General features: G+C 43.2%; 1 protein-coding gene across 1 annotated transcript in view; it reads right to left on the minus strand.

Annotated features, from left to right (window-relative positions):
• The window catches only part of RFX7 (regulatory factor X7), a 51453-nt gene that overhangs the window by 17889 nt on the left and 15024 nt on the right, over nt 1–18540 (minus strand). Inside the window, exons 2-4 of the mRNA XM_040600180.1 lie at nt 11354–11387; nt 2957–3039; nt 2020–2142 (exon numbers count right to left, since the gene is read on the minus strand). Coding sequence (XP_040456114.1) covers nt 2020–2142; nt 2957–3039; nt 11354–11387 — 240 coding nt within the window. The remainder of the gene's footprint in view (nt 1–2019; nt 2143–2956; nt 3040–11353; nt 11388–18540) is intronic.

The raw sequence follows: 18540 nt of genomic DNA on the forward strand, positions 1-18540 counted from the left end.
TTATTTTATCCTTTTCAAAAGGGAGATGAATCCATTCACTTTTATCCAGTTACAGACATGAATTCACAATTAAATAGAAGAGTAAGAAAATATAAAGAGTCACTGTGTTGTATAAACTCAGCAAGAAGAGGCTGCTGAAACATGGAGGAACTGGAAGCACTACCGACACTTGCCAACAGTAGACTTGTGTGGAGTGCAAGCTTTCGTCTTTCCCTCTTCATAGGAAAAAAAACCCACCAAAACACCACATGAAAGGTGATGCAGAAGCCCAGTAGTTTTGACAAGATTTATTTTGATGAAAATTTCCAACAGGAATTGAGATGTTGGTATGATGCGGCAGTCTTCTGAAGCCTCGCTATGGATTTATACGTACAGAGTGCACCAGCTTGCTCACTGTGAGCTCATGCAACATCTATCTTTGCACACAGAGGAGAGAAACGCTAACTTGTTAATATGACAGAAGTGAGTTTTGAGAGGTCTTAACACCCTTAGGTAAAGAAAAATGACGTACCAAAACTAACTCTTATGTATTTATATGCCTGTTACCCACCTCCCACTCGAAGACTACTTTTCCTTTGGTGTGCAAGAATAACTCAGGAAAATATTCAAAGAAACTGAATGTTTTAAAAACAGAACAGATGCTTTCAAAGGAGAACAGATTCCAAACATTTGATATTTTCCTGAATATTTGCTTACCACCCTTATTTTGTTAGGGGAAAGAAATACAATACACAAATACTTGATGCAGCTACATACAAAAGCCATCCAAATTTCACACTCCACAATCTGTAGATGATGATTTTTCTGGGCATCTGCAGCTTGGCACAGCATGGAAGCCAAGCAGATTTGTTGCTGAAGCAGGCCATAAATTATTTAATAAGAAATATATTTAAGAATAACGCTTCCATCTCTCTCCCGCACAGCAGCTGCCGCTGTTGCTGTGTCTGCGCGAGCGGCTGCTGCTCGGGGATTGGCCACCCCGGCACGTCTGTGCCATTGGCTCTATTTCCAGGCTGCGTCATCGCTCCGGTCCATGGCCAGATTTCAGAAATAGGTGTGTGCATGTTTATCAACCCCAGGCAAGCAAATGCCATCATGTTTCAGCTCACTCAGAGTAAAAAAAACTTGACCAGAGAGAGTTAATTAAAAGGAGATATTTGCAGAAGGCAACCCTGCAATAACAGTTACTGATTGGGGCTGAATCCTGTAGGCACTTAGGAGGTGAAGGGATTCAGCTGGCTGCAAATTACTGTAATCGGTCAGATTATGGAAATATTCATACTAGATCATAAATCTGTTATTCATCTTCAGGCAACTGGGCTAAGGATGATTATTTCCCCCCCCTCCTCCGTGGGGAATGTTCTGCAAATGAATTCAAATCCAACTTCCCATCAGACAGCTCCCTCTCCCTTGCTTCTAATCGCTTTCTTGTTACATGGTAGCTTTGAGACCTGACAACACAGACTCGCAGTGGCCTTGGTTACTGCTTTCATACATATTCAGATATATTGTGCCTCTGTAGAAATCAGGTTTGCTGCAGGAAGGTCCAATATTTATGCATTATTATGGAACGAAAGATGTTATTGGCTAGGTCTTATGTGCAAAATAGCTGCATTTCCAGAAGGCACAACTCCACCCCTAATCCTTGTTAAGGCAGACATACACGTGTGTATATACAAGCAGACCAACATGTACTGTAAGGCAGTAATTGGTGCTTTTTACCTGTGCCGCTTTGCCCACAAAACAAAAACCAATATTCGTACAGATATTTACTTGTTAAGAAATACTTGCACTTTTCCTTCAGCATATGTAATGCACAATTTAAACATCACAGTCTTATCTCCAGCAGCAGAATACAATTCCCCTCACTGTAGCTAGTACGTTCCCAGGTATGTTAGTACGTAGGGCCTTTTTCTGCTCTGTGCACTTGTACATCACGGAGTGGTTTTAGAGTCAGTGTCACAGAACTATCCATACTGGCTAAAGCCACACGCGTAGATCCAGTTTGGAAGCACTCACTTGTATTCATCATAAACCTCCTGCTTGGGAAGGGATGTCTCGGGGTGCTCCTCCAAGGTGTTCCGTATCCACGAGAAGGCGTGCATCTGCTGGGCACGGCTGGACGACATGGAGATCTGATCGCTAGTGAAAGAAGCAGCAGTGCCAATGAAGACCGCTCCATAGCTCCTCCTCACTTACAAGACTTCATAATTGTCTGGCTATACACGTTAACAAACACCAGCAACAACGAGGACCTCACACAATTAGCTATTCCTCAAGACAGTGGCAGCTGTTAGCTCCCTTCTTCCTCCACAATTTAAGAGACTCCACACTCCGGTTCCTGATGGATACACAGCCACGCATACACAGTGATGGGTGAGAGTTCACCTACTTCCCCCCCTCTTAAATGTATTGTTCCTTACTAGACCACCTCCAGGCTTCTGCCCACTCTGTTTGCCAGCTGCCCTTTGGAAACACCCGACTTTCCCAGCAGATGCTCAGTGCTTCCTGTAGGCACCTGCCTGCCTATACCTACTGGGAACATATACCAAGTTTGCGATGCTGTGACCTGCAGGTTGGTTTTCTAGACCTTCCTTTAGTCAAACAAATGTTACCTGGAAATACCATTAGTTCCTTCTTTCCCTCACCATCACATTTGTGTTGCTGTATCATCATTTCCCACATAAAAAGCAAAGGAATGATTACACTTTGGCTGCAAAAGACTTTCTCTGAGGACTCTTGCATTTTAGGAGATTCATATTTGCAAGCTATTCGGGCACTAAAAATTCCAAAGTTTAAATAAATAAATAAATAAAATTCTTCAGGAAATGAAGAGTCCTTAATGCTTCATAAAGACTGCTTCTGCTACCAAACAGAATGGTTCCTCAGCAGGTAAGCGCCACAAGAAGTAAGTTTTCAGTACTAGCTGCTCACGTTTACACACTCACACACGTACCTTTTATCTCCATTGTTGGGACCCGAAGGCAGCTGAAGGTAGAGGTAGAGTTTCTCTAGGTCTGTAAACTTCTCAACTTCTTGCTAGATAACAAAGGTGTTTTGGTTTAAAAAAAACCAGAAGGGCAGAGGAAGGCAGAGGGAGAAAAAGCAAACAACAGGAGTTGAGCTTGACAGCCTAAAATCTGTCACCTGACAGTGTATTACTAAATAATATAAACAAGAAAATATTTACTATGTGAAAGAATGTGACTGTGAGCACTCTGAGCCTAGAAACATAATTTTCTATTTTATTTGCACACCATTACACACTAGAAAGCACGTGTCACCGTTACAAAATTCACATGCAACAAAAGCAGAATCTGGAAAAATGTCAATAACAGATCACTTCTGTAACCAGGCATGTAACATGAAGACTTTTATCTTCTCAGAGCACGCATGATAATAACTGCAGACCCAGATTCTAAAAAAGCAAACACTGCTGACACAAGGAACGTTCATTAGAGTCCAGTTCCCACCTCTGAGAACACAGTGTCAAAAAACAGCTATGCTGTAACAAAATGTCATGGCGGATCTGATCCTGTGATCCACTATGCAGTGAAAGTTAAGCGTCAGACTTCAATGAAGACATTTTAAAATCTACCTATACACGTATGTATTTTTTTGTTTCCTTTGGGAATCAGAGTTATTGAACAGGTACTAAAGACAAGACATTCAGTTAACATGAATCTCAGTGATGCTAGATGACTCCTCTGGAGGACACCAGCTGAGGACCAGACACAAGGGGGAGTTTTACCCGGTGTATGCAAACAGCAATGGCTACATAAAAACTAGCTTTTGGTCATCTGAAACCAGCTACATGGACTTAGCGATACTAGGAAAATCAGTTGTGTTAACATGCTCAGCCCTGCTCAGCAGCAGTGCAAGTAAAGCCATGCACCAAGGAGCAAAAGGGTCTTCCTTCAAGATGCTGCAGAAGCAACGCGTGAGGTGGTGCACCATCTGTGCAGAGTCAAAGACTCACACGATCTCTTTTTAAGTCAGAATACAGCTCTTGGATTACAGTTAATTTACTGGTGCCTCACTGCCAATATAACCTTTTGAAAAAGAAGAGAGTGGGACCAGCAAGTAGTGAGACCTGGCAGTTTACTTCAGCAACAAGCAGAACAGAGAGCTAAAAACCTAAACCTTCACTTCAAACTGGGGCTCCCCACTCGACCCGATCATGTCCAGATCCTCCTCACTTCAGCTGGCACACAATTAGCAGCAGCACTGGTGAGAGGTGAGCTCCTGCTTCCCCTCTGCTGGCTTTGCGCCCAACAGGCAGGTCCCCTCCCTGACCCCAGGCTCCGGGCAAGGACCAGCAGGACGTGCTGCATGGGGAAGGACACCGGGAGAGCACGGGGGCTCTTTAATCCCTGCTGTCTAAACCCACCACAAAACTGGGCCACCAGCGATGCAACAGACCTTCTCAGAGCCAAGAGAAACACTTTCAGCAGCAGCCAGGTAACAGACACTGGATTTGTTGCTTTCATAAGCTGCAGCAAACCACAACATTTGGGGTGTTAAATCTGCTGACACTGATTTCTGTGTGGCTCTACAGCAGCTTACACAGCAGTGATCCTCAGACCGAATATCTAGAAAGATATTTCTTAATGGGTCCATTTTGTCAAATTCTCGGTTCTTCCTTTCCTGCATAAATCACAGCATTTGGACTGTTGGGTTTTCCTTTAACAAAGCCATTATTGAAAAGATCGATATTATTCAAAGAAATAATTCACAGAAAATTAGCTATTTATTTATGAAAAGATGGAAATTTACAGCTGCAAGAAAATTTGCACTTATTAGACCTCCTCTTCTTCAAGGAACTTGGCTGCTTTTTGTTTCAAACAGCAAATGCCAAAGCAGCACACCAAAGGGCACAGTTCGGGTAAGATTCCCTTGCATGGTGAGCGCTAATCTGTGCAGCAAAAGCATCCCAGGAAAAACACAAAATGCTCCTGACAACTCCGACACCAAGGTGGAAGACACCCTCTCACTTCCAAGCCTTATGTGCCAGAGCACAACACAAAGGGCGAGGTTTTAGAAGAAATGTTGAATCTTTCATCAAAATAGACTGAAGTAGCATGAGGGCCCACTGCAGCTGAAGCATCTGCTGTGTCCTGGCAAAAGCGGCTGTGTGGAAGGGCCCTGCCTGACTTGCAGAAGGTCTGCTACACAGGCCCTGTCTGTCAAACCCCCTTAACTAAAAAAAAAAAAAAAAAACCCACACCAAAAAACCAAAACAAACAAAAAAAAACCCTACAAAAAAAACCCCCCAAAACCTAACAATGTTAGAGAAAAATATTTGACCAGGATCATGTTAGCAGAGCCTTTTCCAAAGGATGCAAGCGAGCCAGCAACTGCCCAGCAAAACCGCATCCCTAGAGCTAAGGCAGCTGAGGATTACAGCTTTGTCACAACCTCAGCATCAGCAGCTGGCCAGTGATGTTGTTTCAAGTTTTCATTCAAAACCCACTCCTCCTCACGCCACTGCCCCCAGGCAGTGCTTTCTGCACAACTCCTCCAGCTTCCATCAGCGGCTGCACAGACATCCCGGGGAGGCAGAACTGCCTCAAAGCAGGAGAGGTAACACGCAGCCAGGAGTCACAGGCAGTTCACAGAGGTAATGCTACCTGGGCGATAATTAGATAAACCTAAGCTAATTAGATGAGACTGAATCTCTTTAGAGAAAATCATCTTTGAACTGAAGAAGCAGCAGTGAAGAGATGGAGTGTGACAGTCAGTGCAAGTAGATTCAGGAAACAATGTTTTGTTTAGGTTAAAAAATTTGTTAAACACTGTTTTGTTTAGGCTGTTTTCTCTAAACATTTCTAAAACTCTCAAAACTTGCTTTAGAACCTCGGTAAGAACAATCCCCTCTTCAACCTCAGCTGACCTCCACCAGCTCTCAGTGCTAAAGGTCTGGTGAATTCAGCAATAACTCTGTTACTGCAACTGTTCACAAAGTACCAAAACTTCCAAACTCCTTAATTCAATCAGAAAAGAATTTGAGAAAGTGGAGGAATGTTTCAGCTGCCCTACTGACAAGGAAGAAGATTCATTCATCCTGAGTTTTTCCTTTGTGCCAAGTTGGATGCATATGGAAATTAATAAAAAGAAACAAGAACACAAAATACACTGTAAATTTTCTCCACCACCACCTCCCAAGAAGATCAATAGAGTGGAAAAAATAGGCCAATAGACTGGAGAAGAGTCACAGCATAAAAAGGAAGGCTGTGATGCCAGCATCATCTTGGACAAATTCCCCTTTGTACGTAGCCCATTAAAGCTTATGCTACAGTAGTTTTAAAACCCATACAGAATGTAAAGTGTCTGGGGAATCCTTTTCCGCTACTTGAAAGGATCTCAGTAAAAATTGTGCTTGAAGTTTCCTGACCTTGATTGACTGGTTCTATCAAATCAGATGAAGACTGTTTAATTCTCCAAAGGCTATTTATAAAACCTATTTCTTGAAGCTGCATTAGAAAAATGCATGAGTATGCTGAACTGCGTGCAGGACTGAGGTGTAAAGCCATCACAAAGCACCACCTCTGTTACATCTTCACACGTTGCATTTGTATCTCCTGTAATTGAAACCACATTAAATAAAGGAAGATTCAGTGAAGGTGGGGAACAAGCAGTGTTCATACTTATTTTCACAACTTGACTCCAATTTAACCAAAAATACATTAAATACTTAAGATATCCAAGTACTCTTAGATTCTGAGACAGAAAAACTAAGAACAAAGAATTAGAAACCTCAAGTCACAGCTAAGCAGACTTTTTTTTTAGTCTTACATATAAAGGAGCAGATATCTCCAGTATTTTTGTTTTGACAGTTACCAAATATAGATAATTCACTAAAGAAATGCACAAAATATGTAACAAACTAATTAACCAGCAATCTATTTATATTCACGTTATTAGTGGCCGCATAGATCTGCTCAGAATGAATCTGTCCTTTTGCTGCCTAATACAGAAAGAGAACAAAGATCTCTTAGGAACAGACGCAACTTTCTTTTTCATTCTAACAGGCATTTTGATTGAGCAAATAAATAGCTGTGAAATAAACCAGGATGGCCAAAATGTTGTGGGGTTTGTTTTCTTCTTTCTTTTTTTTTTTTTTTTAAATGACAATAGCAGGTTTTGACATCTGGTTTCATTCTGAGAGACACTGAAACTTTTTTCAGCACAAAAAGACAAAGAACAGTTCAACACAGAATGTGGTGAAGGACTTAATCTGCGTTACAGATAACATGAGTTTATTCATGTTCCTGCTTGAACCAGAGAACCTAGAGATGTTAATGTCAGCCTCCAGAATCACAGAATATCATTTTAAGGTGTCCTGACCTTGCTGGACTGGCTCTCTCTACATGGTTTTCTCTGACTGCTGATCTACTGCCAGGTCACAAACGTCACTGAAGTTTCATCCTAAAGTTGTCAAAAGGAATTACCATGGGAAAACTCCACGGAACGTGCTTTTTTCTGGATCGTTTTAAAGAAGAAAGTATTTAGTCAGGCCAAACTTTTAAAAAGATCGAGAAAGAATATACTAGGAACAATTAGCAGAGTTACAATTTCTGTAACAAACACAGTGACAAATGGCACCCAGATTTGAACTACTTCATATTTCCACAACGAAGGCAGAATTACAGGTTATTTCTGTCCCCAAGTTCTGGTGAAGAGGAGCTGAAGGCCAGGGGCACTGCTGCAAGGTTTCTGCAAGACTACTATTTTAGAGAGCATGGACTGATTTTAATACTTCTTTCCATATTTTCAGTATTTATAGATAGCTATACTCTTAATACAAGTAAAAAAGGCTATGCCAATGACAATGTCATTTGCACCTACTGGCAGACTGGTTCTAAAACTTGTCATACTTCCGCAGAACAAACATTTATTATTTAACAACCAGACTAAGAATAGCAAAGCAGTCAAGCAATCATCTCCCCACTTTGTGAACAGAGAAACAAGAAGCAAAGGTTAAGTAATTTGCTCAAGGTCAGATGGTTTGTTGGAAATACTATCAGGACAGAAATAGCCAATACTTGAAAGAGAACCTAATATTCTAAAAAGCTGCTAATAAATATATTTGGTATGTTTTATCTGAACAGAAGCTGAAACTTATTTCAGGTGCTAGATATTCCAAACGAGCCCTAAAAACACATGGCAGCTTTGTACTGACAGTGTCCAAGCACAGCTGCCAGCGCTTCACAGAGCTTCTGCCTTTCTGCTGTAGGGCCAAAAAAGACAAGTGACAAGCTACCACCTTCTCTGTAGCAGGACCAAGGCACATTGCTTCAACAGATCTTACACACTGCTGCTTCCCACACTGTAACTGCTCCGGCCACGAGCAGCTTTGGTTTTCGTGGCCATCAATCCAGCACGCTCACCAGCACTGATCTCTTTTCAGAGGACTACCGAAAAAAAACTTAACCTTCTTGCTGAGCGATTATATGGAGCGTATCATTTTAAAAATCGGGTTCAAGAGTTCACTTAGTGTGTGGCAACAAATATAAAAAGCAAAGTCATAAGAGAATCTACTGCTAGACATGTTTACTATAGTTAAAAAGATGTTATAATGAATTTTTAATGGCTGTTTACACCACAATTCTTGCTAATTATCCTTTTTTGGATTGCAGAGTATACAATGATTTTCTTATGATCTTCCAGAAACTGACAGTATGTCAGAATGTAAGTGGTGAAGTGTCACAAGTACAAGGCAGATAACTTCAGTCTCTTACATGAGTAATGGCAGTCCCAGTGCCCTTAGACCAGCTGTTTGCTGTAGTCCTCTGCTGCTAGCTGCCTCCACAACAGACCTGTGCCATCACCTCTGTTTCTTCTTCCTGTTTCTCTCTGTCTTGCTACCCTGTGTTGAACTAGGCAGTCTATGTGCTGAAGAGCATTTGTGGGGCTCTTCACACTGCGGTTGTCACTGGTGCTGCCAAACACAAGCAGCAGCAAGTGTTGTCTGACTTTTCTCTACTGGTGACTTTTTTTTTTTTTTTTTTTTAAAGATTGCTAGCAAACCAACTTTAAATGCTTTAAGGTATCATCAGCACCTACCAATATAACCGAAAGCTAGTCCCAGATCTCCTCCTTACAGCACGAAGGGAGACAAGGGACGGACATTGGTGCTTCGTGCCTCCTGAGACTGATTCAAAGGCCCCGAAAAGGTTCTGTCTGAACCGAACACCCGAGAGCATCACTTGAAGGAATGTTCTGACCTGCCCATAAGCTTGGGGTCGGGACCCTGCAGCCAGCTGGTATCCCAGTCACAGGACCGCTCTGACAGAGCCAGACACCTTCCACTGAAGGGGCAACCCACTCACCTACCTTCTGCCGGACAAAACTACCAGGGCTGCAAGGAAGCTCCAAAGATGTTATTCAGAGCTATGTAGTTATGGCCTTTTAGTTGAACACTTTTAGATTCTGCCCTGCAGCTTGCGGCTTTCCAAAAGCACGTAAAAATGCAGAAACCATTTTGCCAGAATTCAGCTTAACGTTTATTTCCTGAAACTATTCTGATCTTGGATTTTTCTTTTTTAAACTGCCTGAACAGCATCAAATGTACCTTTTCTAACCTAGAGTAGCCTTCCCACTACTGATGGGACTCCTCTGAACTCCTCAGCAGGGCAGATCAGGCATCTGGAACAGCAAATTGCACCATCAGGAGACTGCTGCTCTGTTCCGAGTCAAGCTACGGAGACTGCTTTGCATCCAAAAGCATTATTCAAAAAATAGCTTGTCCATCCAATGGACGAGACTACACAAACAAATGGGCTCACACAAACTGATAATCCCCACCGCAGTACCCTAGTTCTGCAAACCTGTGGAATTTAATGCTAGAATTGTCTTAGTGTAATTCCACTTTCTTAAAATGGGTTTCCAAGAAGCAAACAATTGGTTAACCTCCTACTTACTTACTCCCTCTCTGATGCTACTTAGTTACGCCTGCCCCACTTCCCATTTTTCACCACAGAAAAACCTGGTGCTAAAAAGTTTTACAAATGCAGTCTTGCAATTCTCCCTTTTGCCACTGAAGACTCATACAAAAAAAAATAATAAATAAAATCTTAAGACACTTGCTTTGCATCCACAAACATCAATGAGGAATTAAGTGGACAAAAATGACATTTTGCATCACTATTTTAGTTGGATGCACCCAAGAATTTTTAAGCATAAGCAAAATTGGGTCCAAAGTTTGTCCGCAATACAACGACACAGCTTACTTTAAACCTCTTACTACAATAATTAAGACAACACCTTAAGGAAAGGTAATTCAGTGCCATCTGAATTCGCCTTTGATGATGTGACTTTAAGGAGTACTGTTATATAGCTCGGCTGAACAGATTCTATTTGATAGTATCCAGATGGTTGTCTATGTCATCTCTTTATCTTACCCGCTGGTACTTCTGGATGAAATGCCGAAGGTAGAAAGTCAGAATAAGCAGTCCCTTCCAGTCTCAAGATTTATGAACTCAGACTCTGAATTAAAGAAACTCGCAACCTGCTCACTATTAAAAACAAACAAATAACACCTTTTTCTGAGTTAGTGCTATATACTTGCTTCCCAGAAATAATCTTTATCTTTTTAGATCCTGTTATTTTAATGCATGAAGGAAGATGTTTGTTCATTTCAAGGGTTTTCCTCCTTCAAAAAATGATACATCCCTCTGTCCTAAGTAGTGCAGCGGAGCTAACAGGACCTGTGGGGTTGCATATTTCTGGGAAGGTTCCTGAGATAGTGTACAACTTTTGAGGACAGCAAGATTAAAAAAAACCACCAAGCAAACCAACCAAAAACCCCTGGTAATTATGACATCTGCAAGATTTTCACAGACCAGGACATCAGTCTGCCAGGTTTTGTGCAGACATGCAGTTCAATCTGGTTCCTTTCTTAAAATGTAGTACCGGCCACAAATTAGCTGTTTCAAGGAAACAACAACAAAAGCAATAATCATTAAAGGCCTAAAAAGCAATGGAAGTTGAAGACACAATTAGCTTCTTGCATACTCTCATCTATGCAATACATAATCTTGCATTCAATAAAATCATGCTTACAAAAGTAGTATAAGTCAACTTTCCGTGCTGTATCTATACTGACAGTTCTACAAGTGGCAAGCACAGCCTTGCTGCTGGCAATGAGAGGTCAATACCTCCACGGAAAACAAACACCAAACCCACATAATGGATTTTTTTTGGCAATGGGAACTAGTTTTGATCACATTTAGTGGTACTTCCTTAAAGTACTGCTAAGGAAAGGCTTCGTAATAGCTGTCAGTCTCTAGAACCATCTGTTTTGGTCTTGCGGTTTATTAAATATTAAAAAGTGTTCTGGAGTTGTACTTACCAAAATGCAGTCCACTTTAGATTGTACAGTTTTGCTAGACGTGAGGGAAGAAAGAGAGAATAGAAATCTTGAGTTAATCTAGGCAGCAATGACAAAAATATTAAATATTAGAATTTCTCTCACTGTACTACAGGCTTAATCTCCTACTGTGAAATATCCTGCTAGTCTATGGAAGAATACCCATCCGGCTATTTTTTTGTAATAAATCAGCCCAAACTTCTTAACTGTTTGTTAGAATTCTTGCTGTTTTGCTCTTTATACAAGAACTGCATTTTTTAAAAAATGAAATACCATTGCAACTGGGAGCTATTGTCCCAAGTTGCAGGGCAGCCAAGACGGATGTTGCTACTCTTATGGTAAGCTCTTCCACAAGTCAGATGCATTTTACGTGTTCATCTGTAAACACAATTAACTCCACCACCACCACCACGCTTCAGTAAATCCCACCACTTCAAGGCATTTATTTCTAGCCTTCCAAAGAGCTGCTACAAAGCAGACAACTGGTACCCAACTGGCAACTTCGGAGTTTTCCACATTAGTCTCACTACCTCCCAGCTGGCTTATTAAGACGATGTTGGGTGGGGACTGAATTAAAGTATGCCATGAATGACCTCAGTACATGTGCCAAGGAGCGCAAACAGTATGGAACTTATTATACTTCATATAAACACACCCATAAGCAGCTTTTGTGTTTCTTAAGGGTGCTGTATTTCACATGCTTGGCCTGACTACATTAGTTGAAGGACTTTAATCATTGCTCAGACAAGCAGGAGCTTTACCATGCAAAACCCAATAGCCTTTACTGGCCGACACCTACTGAACAAGAACTAAACAACCATTTTTGGAGTTCAGGCAGCCATTCTTTTCCTAGTAGAATAAAACATAATTCAATCTCCCATTAACACAACAAAACATCTCATTTCCAGTCATTTTACTTTTGCACAGGTGCTACCACATACAAAGAAAGACCAAGTAAGGTATCTGATGGATAAGACTGAAATTGTAAGCAGCAAGCAAAACAAATGGATCTAGTGTCTGGTGGTGACAGGAACCAAAGCTACTGAACTAGCATCCATGCATCAGATACTCAGTGACAAGAGCTTGTGATCCTGCCGGTTTCAACACCTCATCTTGAAACCAGACGGTCTACAAATCTGTTGTGCAGAAGCTGGTAATACTGATGCCCCTTCCCATACAAGAATTGCATATGCTATATTGATAAAATACAATAGAGAATTTCAACAAGTAAGAATATACAAGTCCACTGAAGTAGCTACATCAGCAGACATCTGCTTCAGGTGATGGTGTAGGAGAAGACGACCAGATAAGTAGACACTTGGGAATACCAAGGAGAGAGTAAAGCAGAGCTGTTGAGGATTTATGAGAACAGGGAATGCTAAGGACCATAAAATGGGAGCTTTCCCTTGCCTTGGAGAAGGCATCTACTGTAGCAACTGAAGGGAATCCAATCATCTCATTCTTCAAAAACCACCATCTTACTAGCAAAGTCAAAGCACACCAAGCATGAAAACCTGCCGCTGCTCGGAGTCATCACTGCATCCAACCCAAAGCTGACTCAGGCATGCTGACCAAAGTCATGCTGGAACAGACGGCTGCTCCAGCAGCACTTCTTTCACCCTGGACTCCACCTCACCCCACTGCCTCCCACCCCTAGCAGGGTCTCACAATCCCTGTGCTGCTACAGATCCACAGACTCTCCTAAAAGATGATCTTGTGGCAGCAGGCAACAGGGCTTAGGCATATACACCCATTTTTGTACCTAAACCTTTTCTATGGCTTCACACGATAGCTTAATGCAGAAAAGAAGCACTGGGGACAAGGGGATGCAGGCAGCTCAAACTTAGTCCAAATACAGCATCTACTCTACAGCCTTGAAGATGACATTGTGTGCTAGGCTTTTCAGGAGGACACGTTTCAGCCAGCACAGTTTCCCATTCTGCTAGGTTCTGCTGAACAGCACATAAGCACGCCCATTTGCATTAATATTTTCTTCTTGTAAAGAGAAGGAGGCAAGTTGCCAGGAGGCAGCTGGGCAGGAGATCCCTAGAGCTGTCCTTTTATCTCCAAATACCAGTCTGAGTCAGTAAATGTAAACTCTCACATTTAGTTCAGGCTCTTCTGAACTCAGTTCTGAGTGACCTCTGCTCCTACAGCACCGATCAACTGCATTGAGAAGCCACAGCACAAAAGCAATAATAAAGCCAGGAAATAGAGTTTCTCTGTGTTTCGTTTTCATCAGCTGGTGGCACAAAAAGGATAGTTAAGTTCATGTCCTTCAATCTAGAAGCAGATGTTGTGACATTTTAAAAGGCAAAGGTCCTACAGCTTCAGCAGGGATAAGTGAGATGTCTATTTTAACAGCAATTTTTTTCTCCCTGTATGCTCCCTAATATACTGGGAGGGCACCATTAAAATTTCTTAGTGGTCAACTAAGGCTTCTTTCATCCTAACCAGAGCACAGGTTAACACAGCCTGATTCTATAAAGCCTGCACCTAATGACATAAATGCTTCTCATTTATCTTCCAGTGGAGTTGATCCATGTCAATGTCAAGCAACAGCAAGCCTGAGGAACCAGCCCTTTGACTGGGAAGGTACTGGGACAGTGACCTTCTCACAGTCCTGAGCATTGTACAGAAAAGCTCAGTCTGATGACACTGCAGGACGTATCTCCATCAAGTCAGGAGACAAAGGGCAAGTGACAAAGGTGGCAAAGGAGCAGCGATCCCAGTTACAGTGCATTTGCCACTTTTGTTTCACCCCTCTTCTCTCACTAACAGGACAGATGTGTTTTGAAAGCTGAAATTTCATTTACAAATAGTCTGCCAAGTGTATCCCTTACCAAATTACTACTGCAATTACAGTAACTGCAACCAGCAATCCCAAGAGCAAGGCTGAACCAGGCCCTACACGGAGCCATTTCTAGTATTTGGAGGCCACTACCCACATGCTTTGCTGCATGTCTAGGAACAGCTGCAGCAGAGCACCAGGAGCGAGAGATATTCTCACTAATGAAAATAACTGAATCTATTAGGGACCTGAGCCTGTTGGAAAACTAAACTTAGAAACCACACAATAAGCCAACAGTCAGTGTTGCTTCTACTGGAGAGCTGCTCCAGGGGGCTTGCTGTGACTCACCCACACCTAGAAGCACAGCTGACATTACTCTCTTCCACAGCTCTTCACACTGACAGTGTCCCTTCAGTTAAACTAGTTGACTTCCTTGATCTAAAATTCAATTCAGACTACTACAAGCAGTTTCACCCAGGACAAGAAGGTGCCGTTCTCCAATTCCAGGGGTAGCTGTCTCTTAGGAGTGATAAAGTTGGCTGCTTCTACAGCTGCCTTGGATTTACCAGCTTGCACCCGATACTGACCCACCACAAGAACCTGGTAGCATAAAATTATGTACCAAAACCTAGCAAAAGAAATAATAATCAATTATTATCACAACCAACAATGAAACATTTGCTCAGTGGATACCACTGTGCAAACTGTTTGAATGTTAAGGCACGCTGAGCAACTCAAGAGGGACACAGCCCTGTCCTACCGTCTGTAGCAGTGCTCCTCAAAAACGTCACCTCCACCCCAACCACCACCAGCCTGCATCAACCTGCTCACCTCTGAAGAACTACCAGAGCCATTCAAAAACCAGAGCCCGGCTTCTACTGATCAGTGAATCAGCAGAGAAAAAGGGGTTTCTCCGCCTGTGGTTCAGAGACACACAGCTGGCTGGCTCCCTGCAAAAGCCACCGTGTTTCATGGAGCCCCCCAGCCCCACGCCCTCCCCGGGAACACGTGCTGGCTGCTCTGGTCTGCAGCAGACAGCCCTACTAGGAAACCTCCAGCCTACCTCAACCGCCTCAGCTTTTGACTTAAACTTTAGGCTGAAGAACTTCGAAAGCATCTTGAAGGCAACTTGCAAAAGCTGCAGTAATTTAAGCTCCTCAATGCTGAAGTCATTGACAAACTCGGATGGGGAGGGGAGGAAGCCAGACTAAAGCATTTCCTCAAACTGCTCTTCTATCTTACGCCAAAGTATGCATGTCTGCTTTCCCTGACCTAGTTCTGTATTTCTACTCAAAACAGCCCCATTTTAACTGCGCCAGCTTGACATGGGCAGAATGAGGAGTGTGTTCTCTCCTCAGGTGTGCAGCTGGGTTTACTCTGCACTGAAGGAGAGATGGAGGGGAAAAAGCAGGTGGAGAAGACAAGGAGATGTGATATTTTTATTTTTTTTTCAAAGCAGCACAAAACCAGATGCTGCCAACCTTCCCCTAATTAAGCAATACTTTACTTTCAGGAATAGGTAGCTGAACTACACTGAGCAATATGGGACTATCGTGTTACAAGAGGTGGCATAATTCAGTTGCTCTGAGCACACCGAGTATTTCCTTAATGCTGCAAATAGAAGCAGCCGTATAACCACAAGGGATACGAGAAGCCTTATGCCAGCAAGACCAGAAAGAGGAAGGTGGGTGGGGGGGTGGTAAACAAAAGCCCTTGAACTTATTAGCTACTGCCTAGTTATCTCTGAGCCATCTCAAAGCCTGCACAGCCATTGAAACTAACCCTTACCAGCTTCTCCACTGCAGCGCGTTCGCTCCCCGTGAAAGCTAGCCGCGTAACAAATACTGGGGGAGCACATGCAGCGTGACATGCTGTACCGACACCCACCCGCTGCAGCACAACTCCTGTCCTGGGACACGCTGTGCGGAGGACAATGCTGGCAAAGGGGCTCCCGCTTGTGTCCCCAGGGAGTGTGACAGCAGCACCTCCAGGACGCTGCAGTTCTGCTCAGGCAGGGGACCTCCCAGCCCCAGAAGTCACACGAGACACGGCTCTCCTCATTCAGGCACTAGCAGTGGGCTCAATCCTCAAATGGAGGAAGATGTCCACGATAGCGACAGATCCAGTTCAACAAAATTCAGGGGACAAGCAGAGCCACAATTTATCCTGCAAAACACTGTAACGGTTTGACTAGGTGGTCAAACCCAGGAAGCCCAGAGTGATTTTTTCATTACGAGTTTCACACCATCAGTGAAGCTGCCACAGATACTCTGTATCCCCTGCAGTCCAAGACTGCAAACACTTGCATAAACTGGAACACCCTCCCAAAACCAGCCTCTGTGGCTGTTCCTTGGGCTTGGTACATTTTTGACAGCCTAGGGAAAACGTTATTTCTGCCAAATCCCAATGCAATTTATGAAAAGGAACCACTTTCCATCACTGCTAATAGCTGCCCCATACATCACAAAAACGGGCTACACTGAATCTGACAGCACGGGTTCCCCACTGCAGGGCTCCCCGTTTCCAGCACTGGTGCATTACGTTACATTATTACCTGAGACACAGGATGCAGTAAGAAAAGCTGCAATTAGAAAGGAAAACTCCGGTGTATGGTTACTTACCATTGGCACTGTTAACCAGTTATCTCGGGTGGTAAACCACCTACCCTCTCAGACAAATGATGAAGAAAGGGGAGGTTTATAAAGTTCTATAACAAGCTTTCTTTTGAGAAGGGGAAAAAACAAAACTAAACCAGACCACTTGTAAATTTTCTTTTCTTGAGAGTTCTGCAAAAGACCAGCAACAACTCGGTGCAGTCCCCGCAGAAGAGAAGGGGCTGTTTAGGGCCACAAAACCCTCCCAGCTACCCACTCCCAGCCCATGCGTACGACCCTAATGCTGTGTAGCCACGCACTGCTGCCCCAATATTTTTACTGATATTTGAAAACAAGCCTTCTGTATAATAAGGATACCCAAGACAGCAGTTAAGAGCTGTCTGACAAGGAAGAATTATTTTGGCCACATGACCTTTTAAAAACCACTCAGGTCTGCAACGCCTCCATTCCCCACTGCATCAGCCGCGCCCCCACATAATATCCAAAGGCTGTTTGTCAAAACTGTTTAACAACAGGATCTACAGGCAGTCTTTAAAAGCTGCTTCTGTGGGATTCAATGCCACATGAGCAGCACTTGCCAGGCCTGCAGCTACCAGGCACAGGAGTTATCTGGATGGTGACAGCACCCAGCAGCTCTTCTTCCTGTGCCGTGTCCTGCTGCCTCTGCCTCTTGCAAAAACCCGGTTAGCTCCCAAGAAAAGCAACTCAGACCCCTACTAAATACCGACAGTGATAGTTCTGGCAAAGTCATCTTTCTGAAAGCCACGCTAAAATACAGAGGGTCATTACTAAACTGACCACACAGCCTTTTGGAAAGATTTGATATCTCTTCCACAACTCTGATGAAATCAGATGACATTCCAGGGGGGGAAAAACCCCAACACGTTATTTACTCTGCAAGCTGTGACAAACCACTCAATAAAAGGATTACCGACCCTATTACAGTAAGTGGTACTATCAGAAAGGTACTATTATCACACCCTTACCACAACAAGCACTGTGTCCCAGCAGTGCCTGCAGGATTCAGGCCTTAATTCTTAATCTCACTGAATTAATGCTTCTCTTTCTTAGACTAACAGCTCTAAATGTATCTGTATATAACCTTCCATTCAGCAGCACAAAGCAATGTTAAACTGGAGCCAAGGATCATCTAAGGAGAAAATTATGAAACAGCCACCTATGCGTGCTACTAGTCAATTAACATCTTAACATGCGCCATGTTACATTGTCTGGCTTGGCTCACGTTGATATAGTAGTAAAATGGCATTTCAATTAAATATTTAGAAAGCAGAGCTGCAAAAGGTTGGAACATGCTTGAATTAGCAGAATGACTATTATGTATACTGCTCAGCTAACGGAGTAAGAGCTCGTGCTAGCACAGGGTACTGAGCGAGGGAAGCCCACCCATGCTGGGCAGCTCTGCAAGCCAAGCCTGGCACCACCGAGCACAGGGCTCGCCTCCCACCCGCACCTCTCACCGCTGCCATGCAGGAGCCAAAAATCAGGTGGCTTCTGATGCCACCTAGGGGCTCTCTCCCTGCCTGCACCTCCCCCCCGGGGATACTCCAGCATCACGCCTTCGAACCTTGCACAAACACAAGCAAAAAGCAGCAAAACATTCAACGCAAACCAAATCTTCCAGTATTCAAACGCAGATACATCCTTAACTGCAGACAAAGGCTACTGGGATTGCAATCGTATCTTGGAAGCACATAAAGTATTGTTATTTCCCTGAAATAATCTCTAAAAATAGCCACAGAGTT

The sequence above is a fragment of the Falco naumanni genome, chromosome 7 (assembly GCF_017639655.2).
Source record: "Falco naumanni isolate bFalNau1 chromosome 7, bFalNau1.pat, whole genome shotgun sequence".
NCBI classification, from domain to species: Eukaryota; Metazoa; Chordata; class Aves; order Falconiformes; family Falconidae; genus Falco; species Falco naumanni.